Source organism: Phalacrocorax carbo, chromosome 1, assembly GCF_963921805.1.
Source record: "Phalacrocorax carbo chromosome 1, bPhaCar2.1, whole genome shotgun sequence".
In the NCBI taxonomy this organism is placed as follows: Eukaryota; Metazoa; Chordata; class Aves; order Suliformes; family Phalacrocoracidae; genus Phalacrocorax; species Phalacrocorax carbo.
In genome coordinates, this window is record NC_087513.1 from 30,378,681 (window position 1) to 30,394,275 (window position 15,595).

Genomic DNA, 15,595 nt, shown 5'->3' on the forward strand with positions numbered 1-15,595 from the left:
GGTGGTTAGCAAAGCAGGAATTCTTGGGTGTGATATGCTTTTACGTCAATGTTGCTTCATGCAGCACTAGCAACACAAACAGCACTCAAAAATACGCATGAACAAACATAACGGATGTTCATGTAAGCTGTTTTTTAAATAGAGGTATACTGGTTAATTCCTTACGTGCCTCAACTTCTGCATTTGGGGACTAAAGAAACATCCAAGTGTTAACACTGCTGAGCCTTGCTTTTACCACAGCCAAGGCATGATTTTCAATTCACATATTCTGTGAGACTCAAGAGTAAGCAGAGGATGAAGTTTTGGGGGCTGAATGATGTATACTTTGCTACACCAGGCAGTAAAGAGAATAGGACAATCACACATCATTGGATGACCTGCAGGGACATTATCCCAGGTTCTTCTACCTTTCCAGAGTACCAGAAATACCCATGCACTGAGACTTTTGGGGATAATATTCAGTCTCTCCAGCTGAAACAGAGGCGCTGTGTAAAACCAAATTTTCATTGGAGCAAGCACTTGAATGTAACTCCTGCTCGCACTTGACTGCTGCAAAGCACTCCATTCTCACTCTAATTTTCCTCCCATCTTTTTCATTTAGTCTTCAAATTCACACTGGTTTGATGAGGTTTGATGAGGTTTTAAACAGGAAAATGTTTAACTGGATAGAAACTCTTTTTAACAGCTGTACTGGCTTAAACAGCTCGCTCTGCCACTAAAACAACTGCCGAAAATCTTAATCTCTTTAAATGGTTCAGTTCCTAACTCCAGCTTAACGGGTAGTATTAAAAGTTGTACTGGAATAATTAAAGGATTGAGTAGTGGGAGGGGGTCTATTTAAAAGGGTATGCAGCTGAAAGAAATACTTAAACTATACCTTAAAATTAATTCTACCTTCTGAATCCTACCATTAGGCAGTAACTGGTTCAATGACATTAAAACCATAAACAAAGATGCTGAGCAGATATGAAAAAATAAAACAATAGCAAACAAGTCAATAAACAAACCTGTTTCCTGTGAATTCTTGATCACAGAACATACACATACTATGAAAACTCATGTCGTATCTCTCTTGCTGTTGCTGTTCTAGAATTTCTCTCTAAGAAGAGAGACAGATACAGTTATTCAGATGAATAATAACAATCATTCCATCACATAAGCTTATTATACCGCTTTATCCTTACTAGTAACAATGAACAAACAAAATTAAAATGTGCTGCTGACACAAACCAGATGTTAGTGTTTTCTGAGGGTGGGTTCTCACAAAAGTCAGAAGTTTTTTCAAAGGCAGGATGTATTCGAGTCACATTCCATTAAAATTCTCCTAGTATTATACAAAGTGGAAGAAACAAATTAAATCCACAGTGAGATTTTATGCAGCTAGTTAAATGATTCTGTACATAATGTATGAGTTTATAGTTTCTACCTAGGTTCAGATTTACTTCTGGTATCAGAGAGCAAGTTTACGGGTAACCACATAACACCCAGTGGAATGACAATCTCAGTTTTACATGGCTAATTGCAGGCAGTCTAGAGGACCTTTTCCTAATATGGAATGAGGACAAGAGCCCTGGCAGTTTCTGCAAGGAGCTATGGCACATAATAAACTCAGGGAAGAGGAGAAGCTGACTGCCTTTACCACTGGCCCTGTTTACTGTAGAGCAACAGGCTAGGCTAGACACTTTACAACACTTGACCACAATTTTCCTAACAACACCAACACCATGCAGCAGGTGATTTTCTCCGGTGCTGTAATCGCAACAGTGTAGTTATACTGTGGAGTTACTATACACTTCAGATGGAAAGGCCATAATCACCTGGGACATGGGAAAATTGGTGTTTGGATTAAAACTTAGCATATTTTCAGCTTGGCAGTACACTGCTTCATACCTGTGTTTTAAGTACTGATAACTGGTAAAGGATTTATTTTCTGTGCAACAGAGACGTGCTACTGCCTACTTTCTGACATTCAGGATCCTGACTGAATTTCTTAGGGGATTTTCTCAATCTCTTTATCTCCTTAGAGCCTTCAACAGTGGAGCTTTGTGTTTCTCACCTAACTCTTTAGTACCTTTTTTGTGTGGATTATGACCCAGTCTTACCCACAGTCTACATCTAAACTCACATTCAACTATGCCTGTTGGGTAAGCTCCACAGAAGGCAGAAAAGAGAGAAAAGTAAAGGAAGAAAAGAAAGGAAAGAAGACCCAAAACAAAAAGAAATAAGAAGAATGCTTGAGCTATAGTCATTACAGGCCCAGACATGTCCTGCAGCATGGATGGGCTGGTGTGAGCCTATCAAACCACAGCCTGTTGCCACTGGGAGATGGCAGGAGGCTCATACTGGGCGAATAAATGCCCTGTTCATTTCTTTTCCACAAGAGCAGCATGCTGTATCCAGTGGGATGAAAAGGATGCCTGCTGGAGAGTCCAGGAGTGTGCCACACCTGAGCTGCATTTGGTCTAGGGCCAACGGCTGCTGTGGGGGATGACTGCACTGTGCCTTAGCCTGTTTTAGGGCTAACCACACAATTTGGGAGCTGTAGCTGTTGCACATCAGCTAGGAGTCTGTTACCCTGAAAGTACAGATCCTGGGGCTTTTTTGCTTGCTTTTGTTCTTCAGGGTGTAAAATTTCTGTTTGAATCATGCTCAGCAGTGCCTACTCAAATTCCAGGCCATATCCACTCATGTCCTGCTGCGTTATGCAAAATGTCAACTAACAGAAATATAAATTCCTATTTTTCAGGGCTGACTCCTGAAAGAGATAAATGGAGCAGAACACATCTTGTGAGAGCCCTTCAGCAGAGAAGGAATTAAGTAAGGATATCTGTCTGCTCCACACGGGCAGCGAACATCCCACCGCACGTCAGTAAGAACGAGGGCTTTCTCTGGTACTCATAGCTGTCACCCCTCTCTGCTCAGCAGCACGTCTGACGCGGTTTGGCTAACCTTGAATTTGAAGGTGTCTGCATGTAGTTTATATACTTGTAAAATGCACTAGACACAATCTAAAAGAAAATCAAGAAATACCATGTACGATTAAAACATTAAGATATCAAGGGTTTAAATGCCCCCGCCCTCCCATTAATGTTATCCCAATGTAGCTTCCTAATTGTACTTTACTAGGAGGGAAAAAAACATTCTGCAATATTTGGCTGCCTAACTCCAGATTCCCATTTCATACAAATTGCTTACTGGAGCCCTGGTGTGCTGCTACTACCATTATGCCTGAGGGGGAAGGAGAAGCATACTGTATCCTCCACACAGATGGTGCTCCTGCTACTCTGCTCTCTCACCCTTCCTCTTTGCCCCTACACCAGCACGCTCAGCAGCTGGGAAGCTTTGACTAACCAGCATTGTCCTATCAATTTATTCAAGAGTTTTAAAAATATTTTCCAAGGTAGACACTCCTTTTATCAAATGTTGGCATCGGTCATTGTTAGAGGGAGCTTTCTGAGCCAGCAAGCAAATCTGGTACTTGCACAGGTGAGGAATTAAAAGCACTGGTTCAAGTCAAGTATAGTGAAAGCAAGAGGTCTGCTCTACTTCCCTACAGACACTCCCAAACAACCTTCTACCTCCGCTCCATTGCTGGGAGTCTGAAAGGAGAATAGCAATTACAATAACTTGCCTAAAACTTTTGATATTCTGAGTGGAGACTTTCAGCTGGTAATGAAAGCCAAGCTTAAACTGAAGTTACGAGGCAGGAATTGAGTAGTTTAACTTAATACTGCACCAGTTTTCTAACCTGTTGGAACTGCTGGGGCTCTTAGCATTAATTCCTGGTTGACACTAAGACAAAAAAGCCCCAAAACATTTCAGCCATGAATGTTTTCCAAAACTTTTCTAGGATCCTGCATCATATTTAAGTGTCAAAGAATGAGAGGGCAAAGTCACTTGAGGAAAAAGTAAACAGATCACAAAATACACATATATCAGTTTTCTTTTTCTATAATGAATAAAAGAATTGAGCACAGACAGAAAAGGTAATCCAAAACATCTCAAAAATAAGTGAATCAAATGCCATAGCTTGATATGAGGAAAATAGTTTACAGTATTGGTACAGCTTGTTGAATAATTTCTGACCTCCATCTCTTTTTATCTTTTGTGAGATGTTCTGACAGCTATTTGTCCTCCACCTTTTCTGCCATATTTCATGATTCGCTACCCACCCCCCAAAATCCATTACTTTACTGAAGACTGTCAAACTAGCTGTGAAACAACCGTCAACAGAACAGATATCCTCACTGATACAAAGTAGAACCAAAATTACAGAGGCTTTTCGTCTAAACTCTTTGTCCCCACAAGCCACGTGAAGCTTATGAGATCAACCGGGTGTTGTCAAAAATAAGTACTGCTAGACGACAAGTTCTTGGAAGTACATTTTTAGACAGAGCCTAGCTCAAATAAGCAGTAGATATGACTGCGGCAGTTAGCAGCCTCCCGTGGAATAGCTTTAGGAAAATTCTATAGGACGTAAGTGGTTGATCACCTTCAAACATGGCAAATGGAAGTTGGATACTACTGATCATACTTACATGCAACAAAAACATAGTGGCTTTGCAGGAGTACTTTATGCATTCAATAAAATAAAACTAAATTTTAATTCAATTACCCTTTTTTTCTGTCTGGAAAAAACCCTCTTCTACACCTCTTAGTTGTACACTTTCTACTAAATGGGTGACCAAGCATAAAAAAATCCGAACAATTACAGAATACTATATATTCTGTGTTTTAACTAACAGAAAACCATAGTAAGGATGTCCAAGTGTTTATACCAGGATGATCATCTTTAAACATACCAGAACACTAAACTGCTAATACAAAAGAAATTTGATAATTTGCATGACAATTTTTAATTTGGAGTCCAGAAAAAAAACCTCAGTTTGAGGTTGGGAGGAGTTCAGACTTTCTCCTAGGAAGTGTTAATTTAAAATGTGCCTGAAAAAAAAAGTGCCTATTCCTCTCCTAGGAGGCAATATTTTGGAATAAATTACCCTTTTTTTTTTTCCAGAAGCGCTTAAGCACTATGCATCAGCAAGAATTCACACTGATAATCAGTAAAAGATGAAAAATGCATACTTGCAGCTAGTAAGCACTTTTCCCTAAACAATTACTTTGTCTCTGGTCTATAGTTTGAGAGACATTCAAGACGCACAAAATGCTTTCAAAAGGTAAGACTGAAAACTAACTCCATCAAATGCCAAAAGCTACGGACTCAGGACAGCTGGTTTTATGGCTCCTTAGACTTTTGTGATATTGTAATTCTTGCTACCCTTCCCTCCAACACACACTGTATCCCAGGTGCTAAATTGTCTTTATTGCTCAGACCACTGCTTTTTTTAAAATCATAAACTCCTTTACTAACAAGGCCCTTATAAATAATTTATGTAGCTATTTAGATGCATGGCTTGAACCACTGACATAGAACAACCATTCACAACAAGTACTCAGCGCAAGTTTTGATGCTTTTGATTCAACCCAGAGAAAGAATTGGTAGTCAAAATTTTGCCCGTTTTTTCTAACTACATCAGCTGGTCCAACAAAAATGTATTACTTCTTTCTCTAAACCCTGTCTCTTTATAATCAAAGCACTCCTGATACATAAGAAATTAAGGCAGAAAGTACTTCTCTAGCTCCAAGATACTTCAGTCTGGGACAAGACCATGCAGCGACTTTGCAGTGAGACCTGAATTTATCACTCCTCAGTCCAGGAACCCACTTGTGCATTGAAGGACTGGATTCTGCAGTTCAGTCTGTACAACTGAGCTAACAGCAGTATGTGTGGTTTTTTTAAGAGGTTCAGGACCAAGAAAAAAAAATTACTACCACAAGCCCTGACAAGGACAAGTCCAAAGTTTCTTGTCCAAAAACTTAAGCGTATAAGTAGTCTCAACTTTAAGTATTTCACTACTTGACTGGACTGGGGCAAGAGCATATTGTAATTTGGCGTTCTTGTTAGCATCTGCCTTGTCAGTTCTGGTCCTTCGCTCCCATCCTCTCTAGGCAAGAGACTAGAAAGACAGCATGTTATACAAATGCTATACAAATACCTCTGGGGAGGTAGTTTGCCTAAAGATGTTCCTTTGAAGAGGAAACGTAATGAATGTTACAGTGTGAAGGGCTCAAACATCTGAGCACTCAGTCACACTGTTGTGAAGAGTGCATGATACAGGCCACATTTCTTCTGTTACAGTAACAGACTCATTAATACTACTGAAATCAACTCATTAATACTACTGAAATCAGAGTGTCTGCCTGAGAAATAAGGTGCTACCAGAGATAGCAATGCAGGTGTGAATTTGGATCTAGACAATATAAGATAGAGACTTCACAATAAGAATACGTATTTTACCAAGCTCTCCTAGGTGATATCTCAAACACACAGTGTGTATCTTTAGTTGTAGTTTCTTCCAATTTAAATAAGAGTTACATTTCCCTGCTGAGTGCTCACAGAAACTAGCTATTGCTGTAGGCAAAGGAAGCAAGTGAAACAGATACTGGTTTAAAAAAACAAACAAACAGCAAAACAAAAAAAATCGTGCTGACAGATCACAACAAGAAGCTGCTTATACACTTTACTGGCAATAAAACAAACCACCACAGTACACTGAGACAAAGACCAGGAGTGGTAACACTTGAGATGCACTACAGTCTCTGAAAACTTGCCAAACACATCATTTGACAATTATATACACCATTAGGATAAACTACTCTTGGAGTAAGAGAATTACATTCAGTTTTGTGCCGACAGTTTCCTCAAAGATTGGCTGATGAGCTTTAGATCATGCTTGTAGCTGCTAAATAGGAAAAACATTTACAAAGAATCATGGTATCAGAAACTTCATATGTCTCTAAAGACCTGCAATCTTAGCTGTATATCAATAGCTTGTCTCCTAACTTCTATATTCAGCTTCTCTCCTTACTGATCACTGTATTCAGTTCTCCCACTTCAAACAGTACTCTCTTGCCTCTTGAGCACAGAAAAAAAAAATCTTCCAACTCTGTAATCATTATCATGTCCTCTCCAATGTCATTTCAAGAACAGTGCCTTTTCTTTAATATTATCAGAGATGACTGCTGGAGAAGCCCTTCAGGAAACAGCTTAGCTGTAACATGCATGGGAATACAATAAAATAGTCAGGATAGGATGTGCAGCCTGAAGAACACTCAACAATTTTGAAGCCAGCTGTCACACCATCCAACATACATGTGTTTGCTGACTACTTTGTGCACTTTCCACTCTCATCCAGTGAATGTGAAAAGTCATACATAGTTCAGGAATGTCGGAGCCCCACTGGTTAGACAGAGACTGGCACGTCAAAGACTAGTCGCTAAGGAATGAAGGATGATGGCATTAGATACCCACTTTTGGGACAGAGAAGAGAGGAAAGCAATGGGGTAATGACCTACTATCTTCCAAGAGATGCTGCCTATCTGGAGATGAAACTGAGAGTACTCTACTTCATCTGGTACAGGCTGATGACCCAAGTGGGCATTCCTGACTCTTTACGATGTACCCAGATAAGACATTACCACAAAATGCTGCGAACAAGAATGAAGTAGGAAAAGTAATGGGTACCATTCTCCTGAATCTTTTCAGTTGAGTTCAAGGCAAAGACATAGATCAACATCTGCAGTGACAAAATAGGGAGCGTTTAAGAATATCATCATATGGCTGGGGAAACAAAGGCTACCAATGAGTCCCCCAACAAAGAAGAGAAAGAGCATCTTAGGACATCAGCTTGTCAGCTAAGTGGGGAGACTTTAAACTAGATTTGAAGGGACAACAGCAACAAAAAACCCAGAGAGAAATAAGAGTTCTGACTGATAAGAAAAACAGGAAGTTGGGAAGAAAATGGTGGTGGTAAGGGGGAAAGGGTGTAAGAAGGAGAACAAACTGAACATTCTGCTGAACACCAGATCCCATGCAGACTGAATGAGTACAAAGACCAAACTATAACTTAACCAGCATTATAATGAATTGGCAAAAGTCTCAGGATTGTAGGAAGCGTGTTATGAATTTATTGTGAAATCTCTGAGGTGCATTCTTCTGACTCTTTTTTTTTGTACGGCAAGTGGACTCCTAGAAGTAGGGAAAATGTTTTATTTCTGTATCTTATCCTTGATTCCAGCCTAGTCTGCAGAGCTTGAGTTCAAAGTGAACAGTGGGAATGACTAACTGGGATGGCTATAAGGGATTGCTCCCCTAGCTGCCTGCCTCTCTTGCTCTTAGGTTCTTCCTCTCTTCACAATCGCTCCTCTTCTTGAGTTGACTCAGCTACGGAAGCGATACAAGCTAGAACCTACACTTGAAGAGGCTGTAATCAATGACAGGTCAGACGACTCAGGCTTTGAAAGATACGGTGACACTGGTGTAGAAGACATCCTTACAGCTTGCTCAGGAAGCTGAGTTAATTAAAAAGGGAGGAAGTGTTTCATGATATGAGGAAAACGAAATAACTGTGCAAGGATATATGAGAAGAAAAAGAGGGTTGAAATTACAGTAGTCATGTACCACAGGCTGCCAGTCTGAAGCGGGCAAAAGGTGAAGTTTGTCTGACTAAGAGAACCAAAAGAAGATGGAGACAGGCTAACACAGTAAAACAGAATAGCAAAAACCAACCTCCCTTGCCCTCAAATACACCAGAAATAAACGGCAGAGAAACACAGAGACCCATTACTTAATGTAGGAAACAACCAAACACAGACAAAAGAGGAATACTTGCAATATTCATGGGTTCAGCCTTTGTAGGAAAGGTTAATTGTGAAATGCATTTAAAACATAAGAAACAAAGAACCGAGACCATAAAAGGGTAAGAAAGGGTTAAAAGTTGGACATTATACATATGCAAATCTGTCAGAATTTACCCAAGAGCCATTACAGAATCAGGTAAAATGACTTCTGACCATTAGTGTGACAAATCTTCAAAAACCCATGGAGGATGGGCAAGGCTCCAGAGTGCTTGAGAAAAGCAGTTAAATACCAAACACAGGCAAAGAGGACCTATACAATTTCAGATGTAGGTGTTAACATGCTGACATTATTAGCTACTCCGTAAGCGCTTCTAATGTTGCATTATGCTGAATCAGGCTACCATCTCCATGCCTTCCAGTGCATAGCTTCAACTTCTTGAACCATGTCTCAGCTTAAGCTTGTGACAAACTGGGGATCATACAAACAGCTCATCCTGGGAAGCTGGTATAGCTGAGTCCCTCTTCCAGTTTTGGCGAAGACTCCTCTTCAGGGTCTATTTACTGGGAAGAAGAGTAGCCTCTTCACCTAAAGCTACCAGTCACATGACAGGAGAATAGCTGTAAACATGAAAGCAAGACAAGGTGAATGCTGTGGTAGCAAGTGTCTATTTTCAAAAAAGAGGTTTGGGGTTTTAACCTTTTTTAGAAAAATCTTAAAGATGAGCTCAAGTGGCTGATACTGACACTGCCCATCCTAGCATCTCGAGTTTTGCCACCAGGAATTCCTTGCCTGGTACTGCTTCACAACTATGAATTCTTTGTCATGACTGTTTTTCCAAAAGATCCTATCTGTTTTGTATTACACAGCCTTGTCAGCTATTTCAGCAAGCTGTACTCTCTAACCTAGTTCAGGCTCATTCCTTGGCCTCTCTTAATACATCACAGTCACCATAATGTCTCTGCATGACATCCACCTTGGCTAGCTCCCCCGCTGCAATACAGCCTGAAATATTCCTAAACTGGAGTTTCAAAACTGCAAAACTGCAAAAAAAACTTCAGCTAGCACATTTTAAAGACAACATTTGTCCTTGTTTGGGCTTGCTGTTGGAGACAGCAGTTAGGATCCAAAGGCTGCAGAAAAATGACCAAAAGTTGTATAGTTCTGGTCTTTATTCTGCGCAACACAGATGAGCCCATTTGCCAACTCATTCTTAATTGCTGGACTTGTCTGGAGGTAAAAGACTTTGCAAAGCAAAATAACTATTTAACTTGCAAGTCAACACCCAGATTGCAGCAAAAGGAAATGAAAAAATAAACAGACGTTACTGCTGTAACTACAGCTGCAGCTTGATTTCACAGAATCCTTCTGTAAAAACTGAAGATAAAATTCTGATATTTACAACAGCATTAACAGCAAAGGCTATTTCAGACCATAATAAGAATGCATATCTCTTTCTTTTCTAGCTTAATTACTCTGTAAACAAAACCAGCACTTGCTTTGGGCGAAATCCTGCGCTCTTTTCTGAATTTGAGGAAATGTCTATTTGTAGACGAGATGACATGGCTCACCTGCCAACAGACTCCACACTCCCTTGACACTGGCAGCAGAGTGGAGGCCTAGTTAGAATAGGACCGCTTAGCACAAAACACCACAAAACCAGAAACAAAAGCCCTTTAAAAAAAGTACAGTCCAATGTGTAGCAGCCATGAGTTACATTACACTAGACAGTTCTAAGAGAACATTAGCTGCATGCTCAATCATGACCCTCTCTTCTTCCTCAAAGCCACAAGCAACATCATATATGCTTGCAAAACAAACACCATTATGACACTGCATGCCCACATGTAATATTCAAGATATCTTTCATAACCTCAAAGGGATTATAGGAAATTGGAAAAGATTGAGAAGTGCAATAATAATGGACCACTAAATAAACAGCATCCTCAACCTCAAATCACTGAATCACTGAGGTTGCAAAGGACCCCTTGAGAGCAACTAGTCCAACCCCCATGCCCAAGCAGCGTCACCTGGAGTTGGTTACCCAGGACTGTGTCTAGTTGTGTTTTGAGTATCTCCACAGATGAGGACTCCTCAACCTCTCTGAGGAACTTGTTCAAGTGTTTGATCACCCTCACAGCAAAAAAGTGTTTTCTTGTTTTCAGAAGGAATTTCCTAATTTTTAATTCATGCCCATTGCTTCTTGTCCTGTTGGTGGGCACTACTGAGAAGAATTTGACTCCCTCTTCTTCATTCCCACCAAGTATTTATACTTAAGATCCTCCCTGAGCCTTGCCTTCCAGGTTTAGCAGTCCAAGCTCTCTCAGCCTCTCCTTGTATGAAGGGTGTTGCAGTCCCTTAATCATCTTTGTGACCCTGTGCTGGACTTGCTCAAGTAAGTCTGCATCCTTCTTGTACTGGGGAGCCCAGCACTGGACTCAGCACTGCAGGTGTGGTCTCACTAGTGCTGAGTAGAGGGGAAGGATCACCTCCCTTGGCTTGCTGGCAACACTCTTCCTAATATAGCCCTGGATGCTGTTTTCCTTCTTTGCCATGAGGGTGCACTTCAGCATGTGACTAATGAAAGACATAATGTAAGGTAGATAAATCAGGAAACAAATCATGAATGGTTTGGATAAGATTAAGGATGAATTGTTTGCTATCTCTTCTAATATACAAACCAGCCAGGTGTGAGGTGATGGGTTCAAAAGGACCAAACAGATGGTTCTCTCCCAGTGTGTAGTTAAGCTGTGGAACTCACTGCTGCAGAAAGCTGTGGATACTGGAAGTTTGTGTGGGTTCAGAGTTGGAGGTTTATAGAAGAAAAATCTATTGTGTTAATAAACACAGATACAACATTGCTGAATTTGGAAATTCTTGAACTGCCAATTGCTGGAGACTGAGAGAATATTTTGAGAAAGAATCACCACCAAATGAGAAGACGTCAAATACCATAGACACTTTGCTGCTGTCAAGGATAAGATACTGATCTAGACAAACATTTTTTACTAATTCAGGATGGCTTCTCTTATGATGAATTGGAAGAGAAGTATGCTACGCATGAATGCATCAGCTGCTTTTTTGAGTCCATGCCAATGCAATGGACCTACACAGGATTGAAGATCTCAGCAGAGGCAACTCCAACTCCATGGGAAATCCTCAGTGGCAGAACTACCATGGTTCCCCTTTGCAGGAGCTGGGATCCCATGAAGAACTGTGTAAGACTTGTACATACTCCACCAGCTCTGGGGATTCACTACTCATGTGCCACAAGCTGCAGAACCTTACTTTAGCCAGCAAACTAAACAGCACTCACGGGATTTTGCCTGCCAATCCCAATTTTCCTGGGGATTTGTTTTTTTGTAAGCATCTCCTTCATTCTGAATGCTTATGGTTTAAGGCGTCTTCACTTGCATGCTGTGTATGTACAGACCTATAATAGAAACATACCAGAAGAAACAGCACGGGGCTGAAGGCCTGTGTTGATGGTTCCCAGGGCATAGCTGCCAGCTAACATCTCACAGCGCAGATGACTTGCCAGCAGAAGACCCTGCATCCTAACATGAAGAGCCTGGCAACAAGGCTCCTATGTATCGCATAACAATCACTTTTAAATTAGCCCAACAGCAAAAAGAGACTACGGATGTCTATTTCAAACAAGAAAACAACAAAAAACCCCCAGTGGACATCAACCTGGACTAAGACTCATGGAAACTGAAGACAGCAAGAGCTTAACATGACGGACCACCCACTCAGAACTGACAACTCGTAAAATATTCGAAAGGTCTGTCCAACGTACTAGGTTGTCATCACCAAGCAAGAAGAACCAGATCGGTTCATGAGGTTTCAACAGCTGGCATTTCTTGTCCTTTGCATCTCACAGAAACAATAAAGCACCGTGGTGCTTGTGAGTATGTGAGTGTGAATTAGTGGAATCTGAGTAAGAGTGTGAATGCACAAAACCAACTTGCCCAAAGGTTTTGTAAATAAGTATCACCTTCCCTTCCCACAGTATCGCACATTGAGTTTTATTTTGCTAATTTCCCTACTTGTATATTATTCCACAGAAGATAGTGTGTCAATGCATTGCAGGTTCTTGCAAGAAGAATAATGTTCAGCACACTCAGCCTCTTTCAGTGCTCTGGGTGTATTTTCCACTAGTGTGGAACACTGACATACAACCTGTAAATTTATTCCAAGGAAAAATCTATAAATGAGGGAAATGAGTTTAAAAAAATATTAAAAAAATTAGAATTTTGCACTCTAGCAAAAAATGCTTTCACTTCAAAATGCCCACTAAGTTACCATACATTACACTATGGAACTGTTTATCTCAAAATAAATGAAACAACAGTAATTTCTTACCAGTCTCTTTTGCTGAAGCTGTTCTCTAAGTAATCTGTCTTCTGGTAAAACATCACATAGAAGAAAATAATTGTCCTGTTCTTCTGTTAAGAGATTAGGAAGTGTGGGTAAGGGATAGGAAGTTGCAGCTGCTTTGAGTATTTCTGGCATGTAATTTGCTAAACCTTTGGAATGTCTTAAGAATGAGAGAATGTGTTTTTTAATCTATAAAAGTAAGTTAATTTCATAATTTAATGAAACATGCTTAAATATTTGTATATAAATATTTATAAGACCTTTACATCATTTATATTGCAGTACAAAGACAAAAGTCTTGTACAGGTTTTCCCCACTACCAGCTTTATTTTTCAGGATGGTTCTTCTGGAGACATAAAGCAATTTCAATCATTTATATTGGTTACAGTATAAAGTCAGCATGAAAGAAACATGAAATTACCTTTAATTTTGTTTTGCATGAGGGATTATCAGTTATTTCCCTAAGTAATTGTCAGTTTTCAGTAGTTATCATCATTTGGTATACCCTCCCCCTTTACCCTGACCGATCACATTACCTTTTACCATCAGATATTGTTCCAGCTGCAGATATGCAGCACAACTGTTTAGTAACACACATTGAGACGTGCCTAATTTACATTTCTATTTACATGCTTTAGCCACATTTTATGTTTACTAACCTTTCTACTATTTATGTTCATATCTAATCTAATAATAAAACAAATCTTATTCAAATGAATTACCTTAAAATTACCTAGCATGTAAGAAATATAAAGACATTTACAAAAATATATTGCATTTGAAAGTTACTAATTTATTAATCAAAGGGTTATGTGGTTGCTGAACTGAGGTAACTGTTATTAAGTCTTTACAATTTTAAACTTGCTAGATTTCAGCCTTTCCCATCTTTTCATACAGAAATCTATGTTAAGAAGAGAACCCCCCTGATTTCTGAGCTATCAAATTTGAAGGAGATAGCCATTAAAAATAATAAATTTGTTACCAAACAAATTTACAATGAAATATTCTCATTGTCCTCTGGAAGGGCTATTGATGGTTTATAATTCTAGCAAGCTCTGGCATTCAGGCGCTTGACTTGCAATTTTCAAACTGAGTGGTAAGTGTTTAAATTTCAGAAGCAAAAACATATATGTAAGAGAAAGGCAATTATGCATTTTCATGTTTTCTAGGACTATTTTTCTTAAAATTAATTTGAATAATTAAAACAATTTATTTTCATCCATTTTGTACTCAGTTTTTACCTTCCACCCATCTCCGACACTGGCTGCATGCATTTCTTCCTCTCTTTTAAGCTCTCCATGGAGAATTAAATATGCAGGAAAGACTTATTCCCTTATTTTCTTTTAGGTAAACTACTTTTTGGTTAGGAAAGGGGAAGCCACAGAAATGCATCAGCTACTTCTGAGAGAAACACTTCCTTCGCCCAGTCACCGCTGTCCTTATGATGGAATGTCCCACTGTGCCAGCACAGAAGAACCATGAAGTATGGTCTCTGGTCTTGTGTTGGAGCCCAGAAAATGGCCGTATTTGTACCACTGTCATGAAGATATTGTCTCCTAATACTCTTGGGGCAGAAAGCACTGTGGCAGGGGAAGGGAAGGGTGACTGTGGCCCTGATGTCCAGGAAGAGTTAGTGGCATCAGTAGGGGTGGTGGACAGGGTGAAGTCGGAAAAGACAGCTCATTGTGGATGTTTATCCACATTTCTGGAAGGACTGTCACCAATTATTTATGCAGTGGGTACCAAAGCTTCCATAGCCACAATGTAACCAGCGCTGTTTCTAGGCCTTGATTTGCAACTGGCCCTAATTCGGCAGTGCATTTAAGCATGTGTTGAGCTCACCCTCGCTCAGCACAGTGCTGAAGCATGTGTTGCAAACCTTGGAAAAGGTAAGTTTAAATATGTGGTTAAGAGTTAAATATTAATTCTGTGGTTTTCTGACCTCATCTCAGATTACCTTACACTTGTCTGATCAAAGCAGCAGCATATGCCAGAAATTATCACATGACCTGGCCAACAGAGAGTAAGCAAGCAGCATACTTACCTAACGGGGCTTCTGAATTTGTTCTTATCACACTACAAAAGTCTGTGATGGGCTGTTCTGCAAACCTCTTCTTCCAGTACAAGATGTATCTTTAAAAATAAGGGTGAGATGATTAGTGAAAAAGGAAACATCAAAAAAAGTTGAACAGTTGATTGGCTTTCACTTTTTCCATCCTCTAAATTCTGAATTGTGTTGTGTTTTTTTTTTTAATTCCTGCCTCTTTTTTTTCTTCCTTTAATCTAGTTTTCCAATTCATTAAATTTATTCACCTTTATTAAAACTGGGTTTAACCGTCCTGTCAAAGTGAGGAACTCAGTAAGACATATTTGCATTAAGCTTTACATAAACACTGTGACCTATTCATATCTTCAAACAGAAGTGCCACTCTGCTGCATCTTCACTGAAAAGACGCACTACAGAGTAGTCTCAAATTCCCAAAATATTGTGGTCTGTGTTCTACAAGATGCAGGCAGGAA

The 15,595-nt window shown here is 39.8% G+C and overlaps 1 protein-coding gene across 4 annotated transcripts in view; it reads right to left on the reverse strand.

Moving 5' to 3' along the window:
* Nucleotides 1-15,595, reverse strand: part of ZNF277 (zinc finger protein 277) — a 58,671-nt gene that overhangs the window by 16,512 nt on the left and 26,564 nt on the right. For all 4 annotated transcript variants that reach the window (XR_010372231.1, XM_064447448.1, XM_064447457.1 and 1 more), the window contains exons 3-5: nucleotides 15,120-15,208; nucleotides 13,061-13,143; nucleotides 1,008-1,099 (exon numbers count right to left, since the gene is read on the reverse strand). Coding sequence is in view for 3 of the 4 variants with exons in the window: in XM_064447448.1 (XP_064303518.1) it covers nucleotides 1,008-1,099; nucleotides 13,061-13,143; nucleotides 15,120-15,208 (264 nt within the window). In the remaining variant the exon portion in view is untranslated. The remainder of the gene's footprint in view (nucleotides 1-1,007; nucleotides 1,100-13,060; nucleotides 13,144-15,119; nucleotides 15,209-15,595) is intronic.